This window comes from Schistocerca piceifrons, chromosome 4 (assembly GCF_021461385.2).
Source record: "Schistocerca piceifrons isolate TAMUIC-IGC-003096 chromosome 4, iqSchPice1.1, whole genome shotgun sequence".
Classification (NCBI taxonomy): domain Eukaryota; kingdom Metazoa; phylum Arthropoda; class Insecta; order Orthoptera; family Acrididae; genus Schistocerca; species Schistocerca piceifrons.
Window position 1 is genome coordinate 621,112,787 of NC_060141.1, and position 12,414 is coordinate 621,125,200.

General features: G+C 43.0%; 1 protein-coding gene across 1 annotated transcript in view; it reads left to right on the plus strand.

Moving 5' to 3' along the window:
* Positions 1 to 12,414, plus strand: part of LOC124796070 — a 131,859-nt gene that overhangs the window by 45,020 nt on the left and 74,425 nt on the right. The window contains exon 4 of the mRNA XM_047260156.1: positions 6,730 to 6,968. Coding sequence (XP_047116112.1) covers positions 6,730 to 6,968 — 239 coding nt within the window. The remainder of the gene's footprint in view (positions 1 to 6,729; positions 6,969 to 12,414) is intronic.

Below are 12,414 nucleotides of genomic sequence, written 5' to 3' on the forward strand. Positions count from 1 at the left end.
CTGCCGACCATCCAAAATGAAACACCAAGGACCAGAGATACCACAGCCAAATTGATTTGGGAGATAACACGTTGATAAAGATCACATGGTTGAAAATACAGCCTTACGTGAAGTGAGTATTGACTGTTGCTGCCGTTGCCGACTATAACCACTGCTACACGCCTAGCCACTGGATCAAAGAACCCCTGGATATGTTGTTCGGGTATAGCACTCCACGCTGCTTCCACAGGTTGCCGAAGTTGATCTTCTTAGCAGCATGTTCAGTAACATGCGCTGTGCCTACACCAGCACTGAACTCTGCATCACATCTTAGCAGCGGATGGTGTATCCCAAGGCAGTCGTTCCGCAATCATCGACCAGACGTTTTCAATAGGCAAGAGACCGGCAGAACACGGAGGCCAAGGCGGCTGTGGAATCCGACTGGCGACGAAGAAGTCTTGAACATCGCGTGACACGTGTGGTCACGCACTATCATGCTGCAATGTGGCCATAGGCAAGCTCCGAAAGTATGGGTGACAACAGACTCCAACACTTCAGAGATGCAATGTTGGCTGGTTTGTGTACCGGCAATGCATACTAGAAGGGTGGAGGGGGGGTTTGGATATGGAATCAGGTATCACCCAAAACCATAATACCGGGTGCAGGACCATTATGGCAATGCATAAAACAACAAAAAAAATGTGTCTTTGAGCTCTATGGGACTTAACTTCTGAGGTCATCAGTCCCCTGGAACTTAGAACTACTTAAACCTAACTAACCTAAGGACATCACACACATCCATGCCCGAGGCAGGATTCGAACCTGCGACCGTAGCAGTCCCGCGGTTCCGGACTGAAACGCCTAGAACCGCTCGACCACCGTGGCCGGCCCATAAAGCAACAGTTCAACAGTCTCTCACCACGGTGTCCCCAGATGTCCGCAAAATCGGGATTCGTCGGTGAAAACAATGTCGTTCCATTCTGTTGTCCATGTCCGTCATTAATCTCATCAAACCGAGCGAGGTGGCGCAGTGGTTAGCTCACTGGACTCTCCTTCGGGAGGACGACGGTTCAGTCCCGCGTCCGGCCATCCTGATTTTGGTTTTCCGTGATTTCCCTAAATCCCTCCAGGCAAATGCCGGGATGCTTCCTTTGAAAGGGCACGGCCGACTTCCTTCCTCGTCCTTCCCTAATCCGATGAGACCGATGACCTCGCTGTCTGGTCTCCTCCCCCACAGCAACCCAACCCATCTCACCAATGTCGGGAAAACGCCCTTGGCGCTGACTCAGTGGTAAACATGGGATTGGACGCCTTGCGGATAGTCCACTCTGCTGCAAACGACGTCGAATGGTACGCGCGGACACTGCTGGTAGCGTAACAAACTGAATTTCATGATGTGGCATAACGATCAAAAATGGTTCAAATGGCTCTGAGCACTATGGGACTTGACTTCTGAGGTAATCAGTCCCCTAGAACTTAGAACTACTTAAACCTAACTAACCTAAGGACATCACACACATCCATGCCCGAGGCAGGATTCGAACCTGCGACCGTAGCGGTCGCGCGGTTCCAGACTACCTTTAGAGTATTGCATTTGGGTTGCCTACTGCATTGTTATTTTGAGTACCGTATATTTTTCTGTACAGCCTTCTGAAGAAGAGAATTAGGTAACTGAAACAGTTAAAGAAATAAAATTTCGTCTATGTATCTGGTTGCTGATTATTTCAACAAATAAAAACGCAGTTGTTGATGATGTTGGATAAAATACTAAGTAATCTTGTAAGGTGGCAGGCAAATCCAACACCTTCCATGAAAACCCTGACATGATAGCAAATCCGGCAGCATATCACATAGCTCTGAATAAATCCTGACATTAAATTAACCAAAGTAATACGATTAATGAGTGAGCAAATGGAATACCACAGTCTAACACAAGAACGCCTAAATGCATGTCATACCTTCCCACTGTGAAACAGACGCAGTTCCGAAGGGAGAAACGAGAACAGAAGCTGAGAGCAGAACTGTGTTAAGCTAGAAGGTCCTATGATAAGGGACGGACACCCAAATCACCCGCCAACCGCCAAGACCACCCCCCAGCCAATGTTAAAATATGGAGCCTTCCAGAAGAACAGTATAGATCTTACAATAACAATAAAAGGGCCACACCAGCTGCAAGTTTTAGCGTGAGACTATACGTGTCTCTGTTACGTTGCAAACATTAAAAACATTGTCCCACCACGAAAAGTATAACGTTTCTCATTGGATGGACAGAAGTTTTGTAGGCAGAGCTTAAGGTTAACATTGAGACCCTGATTGGTCAGTTGAAAACGCAGCCAGATACCTTTTTCTTAAACCAGCTTTGGTAAATTGTAGTAAGGAGAGGTTAGAGGAGAGTTGCTTCCGAGATGGCGAAGTGTGTGGAGCTGCGCCGCCCGCCGCCCCCTGACGCTGCCTAATCAACGACAAGGTAACGAACGCACGCAATGCCGCCATAAGGCTTCACTCAGAACTGCAGAAGTCTCATCTGTTACATCCCCTTTTTACGTAATACTAGTGTCGATCGTCAATTAAAACTTCGTGGTACTCACATTTGCTATTAGAAGTTAAAAATCTGAAACGCGATGATTTTTCATCATCATCATCATTTAAGACAAGATTATGCCTTTCAGCGTTCAGTCTGGAGCATAGCCCCACTTATACAGTTCCTCCATGATCCCCTATTCAGTGCTAACATTGGTGCCTCTTCTGATGTTAAACCTATTACTTCAAAATCATTCTTAACCGAATCCAGGTACCTTCTCTCGGTCTGCCCCGACTCCTCCTACCCTCTACTGCTGAATCCATGAGTCTCTTGGGTAACCTTGCTTCTCCCATGCGTGTAACGTGACCCCACCATCTAAGCCTGTTCGCCCTGACTGCTACACCTATAGAGTTCATTCCCAGTTTTTCTTTGATTTCCTGATTGTGGACACCCTCCTGCCATTGTTCCCATCTACTAGTACCTGTAATCATCCTAGCTACTTTCATATCCGTAACCTCAACCTTGTGGATAAAGTAACCTGAATCCACCCAGCTTTCGCTCCCGTACAACAAAGTTGGTCGAAAGATTGAACGGTGCACAGATAACTTAGTCTTGGTACTGACTTCCTTCTTGTAGAAGAGAGTAGATCGTAGCTGAGCGCTCACTGCATTAGCTTTGCTACACCTCGCTTCCAGTTCTTTCACTATGTTGCCATCCTGTGAGAATATGCATTTTAAGTACTTGAAACCGTCCACCTGTTCTAACTTTGTTCCTCCTATTTGGCACTCAATCCGATTATATTTCTTTCCCACTGACATTACTTTCGTTTTGGAGATGCTAATCTTCATACCATAGTCCTTACATTTCTGATCTAGCTCTGAAATATTACTTTGCAAACTTTCAATCGAATCTACCATCACAACTAAGTCATCTGCATATGCAAGACTGCTTATTTTGTGTTCACATATCTTAATCTCACCCAGCCAGTCTATTGTTTTCAACATATGATCCACAAATAATATGAACAACAGTGGAGACAGGTTGCAGCCTTGTCTTACCCCTGAAACTACTCTGAACCATGAACTCAATTTACCGTCAACTCTAACTGCTGCCTATCCATGTAAAGACCTTTAATTGCTTGCAAAAGTTTGCCTCCTATTCCATAATCTTGTAGAACAGACAATAACTTCCTCCTAGGAACCCGGTCATATGCCTTTTCTAGATCTATAAAGCATAGATACAATTCTCTGTTCCACTCATAACACTTCTCCATTATTTGCCGTAAGCTAAAGATCTGGTCCTGACAACCTCTAAGAGGTCTAAACCCACACTGATTTTCATCCAATTGGTCCTCAACTAATACTCGCACTTTCCTTTCAACAATACCTGAGAAGATTTTACCCACAACGCTGATTAAAGATAAACCTCTATAGTTGTTACAATCTTTTCTGTTTCCATGTTTAAAGATTGGTGTGATTACTGCTTTTGTCCAGTCTGATGGAACCTGTCCCGACTCCCAGGCCATTTCAATTATCCTGTGTAGCCATTTAAGACCTGACATTCCACTGTATTTGATGAGTTCCGACTTAATTTCATCCACCCCAGCCGCTTTATTGCACTGCAATCTATTGACCATTTTTTCCACTTCCTCAGAGTGATCCTATTTCCATCATCATTCCTATCCCATTCTACCTCGAAATCTGAAACATTATTGATCGCATTTTCACCTACATGGAGCAACTCTTCAAAATATTCCCTCCATCTGCCCAAGGCATCCACAGGATTCACCAGCAGTTTTCCTGACCTGTCCAAAATACTTGTCATTTCCTTCTTACCTCCCTTTCGAAGACTGCTAATTACACTCCAGAATGGTTTTCCAGCAGCTTGACCCATAGTCTCCAACCTGTTTCCAAAGTCTTCTCACGATTTCTTCTTGGATGCTGCAATTATCTGTTTGGTTTTGTTTCTTTCTTCAACATAACTTTCTCTGTCTACCTGGGTTCTGGTTTGTAGCCATTTTTGATAGGCCTTCTTTTTCCTTTTACAGGCTGCCTTGACTGTATCATTCCACCAAGCTGTTTGCTTCATCCTACTTTTACACACTACTGTTCCAAGACATTCTTTAGCCACTTCTAGTACTGTGTCCCTGTACCTTGTCCATTCCTTTTCCAATGACTGTAATTGACTACATTCAACTAACTGGTACCTTTCGGAGATCGCTGTTATGTACTTGTGCCTGATTTCCTTATCCTGAAGTTTCTCCACTCTTATCCTCCTACATATGGACCTGACCTCCTGCACTTTCGGCCTCACAATCCCAATTTCACTGCAGATTAAATAATGATCAGTGTCATCAAAGAATCCCCTGAATACACGTGTGTCCCTCACAGCCTTCCTGAATTCCTGATCTGTTATTATATAGTCAATGACAGATCTGGTTCCCCTGCCTTCCCAAGTATACCGGTGAATGTTCTTATGTTTAAAAAAGGAGTTTATGATTACTAAGCCCATACTGGTACAGAAATCCAAGAGTTGTTTCCCGTTCCTGTTGGCCTCCATATCCTCTCCAAATTTACCCATAACCTTTTCATACCCTTCTGTTCGATTTCCAATCCTGGCGTTAAAATCACCCATGAGCAGAACACTGTCCTTGTCCTTTACTCTAACAACTACATCACTGAGTGCCTCATAAAAACTATCGATCTTATCTTGATCTGTCCCTTCACAATGCGAATATACTGACACAATCCTAATTTTCTTGCTAGACACTGTCAAATCTATCCACATCAGTCGTTCGTTTACATACCTTATTGCAACTACGCTGGGTTCCATTTCTTTCCTGATGTAAAGCCCTACACCCCATTGTGCTATTCCTGCTTTGACTCCTGACAGGTAGATCTTGTATTCTCCCACTTCCTCTTCTTTCTCACCCCTTACCCGAATGTCACTAACAGCTAAAACGTCCAGTCCCATCTTACTTGCAGCCTCTGCCAGCTCTACCTTCTTCCCAGAGTAGCCCCCATTGATATTGATAGCTCCCCATCTCATTACCATTTGTTTGCCAAGTCGTATCTTTGGAGTCCCTGGTTTGTCAGTTAGAGGTGGGACTCCGTCACCTCCAAAGGTCCGAGGCATTTTGCTCTGATTGTTGCCAGCATCATATTTAAAGTACCAGGGAAGCAGGTTGCTAGCCTTACTTGTCCCGAGTCCCTTTTGGGTTTTACCCCTAACGGCTGAGGGACTAACCGGTGGATTTGGTAGTCTTTGCCGTATGAGCACAAAGGTGACCACGACTCAGAATATGTCCGAGATGCCCAGCCTTATTCCAAAGTAACTGGTATCCTGACTGTCGGGACCACTTACTTGGCCACTCATACGTTGCCCGTGGTTCATGAACTAGGGCATGACTACAGGAACCCACACCATGAACCACCGCGATGATTTTTCTGTTATATAATTATTGAGAAGCCAAATCAGCCACTGTAATTTACGACAAGTTAAATAAGTAATTAAAGATAATTGAGGGTCATTGTAGACCATTTTTGATAGTTTTCTCTTTTATGAAACTTAATTTAAACCTAGATTATAGATGTGATATGGCATAGGTCATCCTTCGAACCATTGTAGAACTTGGAAACCCATTCAGGGAATATTCATTCACATTTTTGTTCAACGCAGTTGGTTTTTATCATCCTGTATTAAAATATTTCCTTTTATCAATAGTGCAATTTATAAACAATGTTTTGTGAGTAGAATAAAATTTCCAATGGTAAACTTAACTGCTTTTTCGACGTTATTTTACCAGCTAACTAAAAATAGGAAAGCCTTGAACCCCTTCCACTAAATTTAGTTAGTATTAAGATTCTTTTACAGGGAGTGCAGTGGAGCTGACGCTGAAATCATTAAGTATTGGATTATATCATTGCTATTCTCACTGAACTCTTCTGAACTGTACATGTTATGTGTGGTCTGGCGTCTCCTTACCAGCAACAGGTCCCAGGTTCAAATTAGTCAATTCCCTAAAAAACACGCTCAGAGCGTCGTTGCGCGAAAGTGGTAGGGAGACACGACTTAGAACAAACAGACACCACGCAGAATGTTAGAATCTTTACTGTAATGCGGCAAACAATAATTTTATTAGTTGTGTAACTGCTGCGAAAATAGTGACTGAACGAAGAGTAAAGTTTACTACTCGTATTGCTACATGTATTATCACTGTTCCTGTGCAGGAATTGGCCTGCTCATGCTGACGAAGATCTGGGAGTATGACACGGGCACGATGAAGCTACATCCCTGGCACGTGTTCGTCATGGCGAGCTCGGTTCCCGCTCTCCTCGGGGCTGTTGTCTTCTCGCTCTTACCAGAAACTCCCAAGTTCCTCATGGCGCAAGGACGGAATGAAGAAGCGCTGGCCGTAATGCGGAAGATGTATGCCACCAACACACGCACCCATCCGGACACTTACCCGGTAAGCTTAACCATGTAACCATGCTGATGAGCCGAAGCATTACGACCACTGCCCACTGCGGGATGGAATGCCGCCTTATGGCGTTCCAGGCACCTGATGCGTTAAGGAAAGTATACACGGCGTTTCACAGTTCATATTACATACTTTTAGAAGTTGTAGAGGGGACTCAAGTTTTATATAGCAACCCATGTATGAAATTTGTTCGTTTCCCATATTACAAGGAAAACAAGTGCTACTCAATCGCGTGCTTGGTGTTTCTTACGCCATCCGCCTGTTATGGTAGACTACCCAAATTCATGAATGGTACGATGACGCGTTTTCACATGATGTCCCCTGTTTCCATCGGTCTTGTTTTCATGCTTCACGATGATGCGTCAGTTGACATTACGGTAACAAGTACTGCTGTAACAGAATGCCTGAGATCACGTTCGGGGAGCAGGCCCACGTGTAGTTAATTTATGGTGAAGCTCGCCGTAATAGAAGAGAAGCTCCACATCTGTACCACGGGTACTTTCCAAATAGTGTGGTGGCTCCATCACATTCCATGATTGCCAAAGTAGATGGTTCAAAAAATGGCTCTGAGCACTATGGGACTCAACCGCTGAGGTCATTAGTCCCCTAGAACTTAGAACTAGTTAAAACTAACTAACCTAAGGACATCACACACATCCATGCCCGAGGCAGGATTCGAACCTGCGACCGTAGCATTCTCGCGGTTCCAGACTGCAGCGCCTAGAACCGCACGGCCAGCCCAAGTAGAACAATGGCTGCGGGAGAGTGGGAAATTCACAAGCGATAGAGCAAACTATGATGCTCCAAGATGGTGACGCACTGTCATATTCTTCCTCTCGCTATTAAACTTTTTTCCATGTGGCAGAGGGGTGTAAGTTGTTGTTTGAAGGCTTCTATTTGGGCAATCATGGCCCTTGGATATCACCTAGCTGTAATTCGATAGGCGGATGGCTGCCGCTGACGTGGTTGCTGTTGGCTTTAACAGATAGCGCATAAGACGTTTACGTACGCGAGCTGATCACAGGGTTTTAGTTTATGATGGATAATGTTGGTTATATTTAATTCGGTGGTATTCTTTTAGAGATTTGGGAGGTCGAAAGGTTTGTTCATGAACGAACTCCCCTCCCCCCCCCCCACTATTATTTATTTTATATTGACATATGGTTTGAGTTGTGCTTAATGCCACTACTGGCTATAGGTATAGTATGGCAATGTCAAAAATTTTGGAGTTTTTAAAAAAAATATTTTTTGAAAAATCCTTTAGTGTTAACGTGTACGGAAGTACCATTCCGGTTGCTAGTCATAATTACATCCTGTTAGATGTTATATGCTGAGTATATTACTATTGAATTATATGTGAACACATGGAGCACATGACCATGCAGCACCCCCCACATAGGGTCCTTCGCTGCTAGTTGACTTGTTTAGCGTGAGTATACGCCATGCTTCAAGATTGCTTGTGTCGCAGTTAATAGTCATATGTTGTTGGACACTTTCTCTGAGTAGTCAAGGATGTACGCCTGGTTGGTTAGGAAGGAGCTGAAGTTTGTGGTATGTAACTCATATGACACGATCTCATTTTCTGTAACGCTGAGACGTGTTGAGTGTGCTGTTCCCTTATGTTTTGTATTTTTTTGTAACATATGTCTGAAGATGGGTGTTATCCCTAAACGCGTAACATGTTCTAATAAAAGAGTCAATTGAACATCTCATGACTTTATTGCGATTGTACAGCATTGGTTGCCAATGATTAAAATAAAAATGATCGCATGCCTCAGGCGGAATTTTTTGTCCTATATATCATATTAGAAGGAAACGCTTCATCATGTTAAAGAGAACCCACCGACGAGTACTTGTGCCTTTGCACGTGACTTGCATGTGTCTGACTCGTCTGGGTGGCGTGTTCTGCATGAACAGCAACTCCAACCACATCTCCCTCAGAAGGTACAAACGATGCTCCAGGCGCATTTTGTGCCACCTGTCAATTTCTGTACGTGGATTTTACATCGTTGTGTGGTTTGGGTTTTCCTCGGTTTCCAAGGCGAATTTTGTCCACTGACGAAGTCCGTTTCAGCAGGGAAGGCGTTCTGAACGCTCGAAATAGCCAAATTTGGGGTCAAGAAAACCCCAAGTTACGTGCACACGAAACCCCAAAGCCTTGTAGACATGAAGATTTCAGCACACCTTCGGTATCACTGTCTGGGCGGGTATCCGCCACACACCGTCAGGTGGCTTGTGGCGTATGGATGTAGATTGTCATGTGATTGGGCCGTACGTCTTTCCTCCCCACATAACGGGTGCCAGGTACTTGATATTCCTGCGACAAGTGCTGGAGCAATTTTGGAAGATGTACCGTTTGAAATTCGGCATAAATTGTGGTTCCAGGACGATGGCGCAGCAGTACATTTTGCAGTTCGCGTCCGAAACAATCCGAATGTAGTCTAACGATGCAGGTGGATCAGTCGAGGTGGATCACATGTTTTTCCACCAAGATCCCCAGATTTAACCCCTTGGGCCTTTTTATTGTGGGGTCACACGAAGAGTCCACTTTACGAGACCCCTGTCCAGTTGGAGAGAGATCCGATTGCACGGATCATGGCTGCCGCTGAAGTGATTGACCATACACCATGCATTTTGGACGGAGTTTATGCGACCTTAACTGCGCAGAAACACTGTGTGCACAAATCTTGGTGGTCATCATATCGAACAGCTGTTGTAATATCAAAGTAAACAGGAGTGAAATCTCTACATCTTGATTTCCTTGTAACATGCTAACGAACTATTTCCCTACATGGGTTCCTTTGTAAAACCTCTAAAAGGAAGTAATATGAACTGTGAAACGCCCTGTACAAGCGGAGCAAAGACGAATAGGGAATCATTCTACAACAATATGGACCAGTAATGGGGAAATCCACTGAGATAAGCAGCTTAGACTTAGGGCAGATTACGGCTCAGGTGTGGGAACGAGCATCTAGGAAACGGCGAAGCAGGTCGGCTGTTGGCATATTGGTATAGTAAGTATTTTTTAAAATTCTTTATTTACCAAACAAGTAAGTAAGAATTTATATTAAGTGCTTGACGGATGGCGAAACCACGTGTATACGACAAGGTGGAGGTTGGAGGCTGGCCCGTTCTGTAAAATATTAGAGGCGGCGATCCTTGGAAGATGTGATGGTGTAGGCACAGCGCACATCATTGAACATGCTGCTCCGCAGAAGACGACCCAAAGGAACCGGCAATTAAGATTGCAGTGGGCACGCTGTCACCGTGATTGGATCGTGGAACAAAGGAAAAGATCGCCTGATGGGATGAATCACGTTTCTTGTTACACGAGATCCATGGTTATGTCCGATGAGCCATCATCCAGGCGAACAGATGCTCTAAACATGCGTTGCACCACAGACACTGGCCAATGCAAGCATATATGATGGACGTTCACATGGGGTTCCACGGAACTTGTGGTAGTAACTGAAGACATCATAACTGCTGTGGTCTACGTTAGCAGTACTGCGAACCATCTTCATAGCCAGTAGGATAAATCTCCGCGTCACAAGGCAACAATGGTTTAAGAAGCATCATAATGAGTTCTGTTGATGTCTGATCTCCAGATTTGCTGATCTGATACCGATGAAACATATCTGGGACGCTATCATGCGCCAGCTGTACGCCCACAAACTATTGGCCCATAATTTGCGGGAATTGCGTGACTTGTGCGTGCACATCTCGTTTCACATACCTCCAGAAACGTACCAACGACTTTCCTATCCCATGCCACAAGGAGTCACTTCTGTATTGCGTTCCACAGGTGGACTAACACACAGGCGGTCATAATGTTTTGGCTCATCGATGTAGATGGTCCTCTTCCGAAAATTCTAGTCTATGGCTTAGTGCTGTTGGAATCGAAATATGAAATTAAAAATAATATTCAGATGTAAGAAGGAAAAGCATTAGGGATTAAGTTTCTCGATCCGCTGTTGAAATTGAATGGTGGGGTGAGGGAGGAGGAGGAACTGAGTGACCACGAAGCTATGCTTACTGATAGAAACTTGCCACTTACACGTTTTGTATCTACATGTTATAAGGTATCACACCAAATATTTTTAAATGAAAAAGAGATAATATATAGTAACTTCATGCATTTTTCTGAACGCTTACGTTGTGGCCAATTTTCCGTACCTAAATCGGCAATGTGACCAGTGCCACCGCAGCAGGTTTCTTGATTGGTTGTTCTGATTTACAGGCATATTTTCTTGGCGTCTTCGCGACCTAGTATCTGAAAGAATACCAAGCGGCTTAGTATTAGGCCAAATATTGCAGAACAGAGACAGCTTTAAACAATAAAACTTTTTAAATCCAGAAGTGTAACAGAGGAATAGCTTAGTATAGAAAAGTGTTTAAATAGAAGTCAGTTTCATCTGTTGTATTATGAGAGTTTATTGGGAATAACTAACTCTTACTGGGTTAAACATCCTGGGCACTTTTTACGAGTAGTGTGGCCACTTCTCCCGGCCAGATTACATTTTGTCATTAGTGATCCACAGAAGAAACTATCAGACTAAAAGAAATAAGAATTTGTATGCCGGAAGACTGAAGATAGATATATAAGTAAGGTAAGAAGAATAATATAAATGATCTCTCTTACATCAGATGACTCAAAAAAAAATTCTAAAAAATAACAGACAATATTCCTCTGTTAGTCTCACTGACAACACTGACTATGAGTAGATGGGTATTGCTGATGCTGCCCCAGACCTGCACCAGGCCTGAGGTCTGAGGTTACAGGCAACATCCAACATCCGTCTACTACTGCCGATTTCCCCCGCCCTCACCTCTTCTGGCAATTCCAAGCTACTTTATTCAGTAAATTTAACCAACTATAATAATTAAAAAATCAAAAGAACTATGTATTTTATCCGATATTTAAAAAATTAAAATATCTCAAGGATGAAAAAATTGGATTTGAGAATATGGGTAAATTTTTTTAAAAAAATTCCAATAAAATATGAGGTTTTTAAAAATCTAATACAATTGTTTCCTTATGTGTGGGTCAAATTTAGATTTGACATTTTTGTTGAAAGAAATGATAAACCAAGAGAGAACAAGGTTAAATGTGACATTTGCAAAGTTTATTTTAAACCATCTATAATTATAGAACATTTGAGAAACATAGATATTATTCTTGGTATTAATGTATTAAAAGGAATTTATGGAGATGAAGAATACAAAAGGAGATGTGATAGCTATGATAAACTGATTCAGAAATATGGAAAAAATAGGAATGTCAAATCCTCTCTTTCTCATGACTGTAAAAAAGTACTAATTATCAAGTTGAAGACTATAATTTACCAATAAATAATTTACCAAAAATATTAAAAAATACATTAAAGCTTCTATGCTATACGTTGTAAATATGGCTCATTGAATAGCCAAAAAA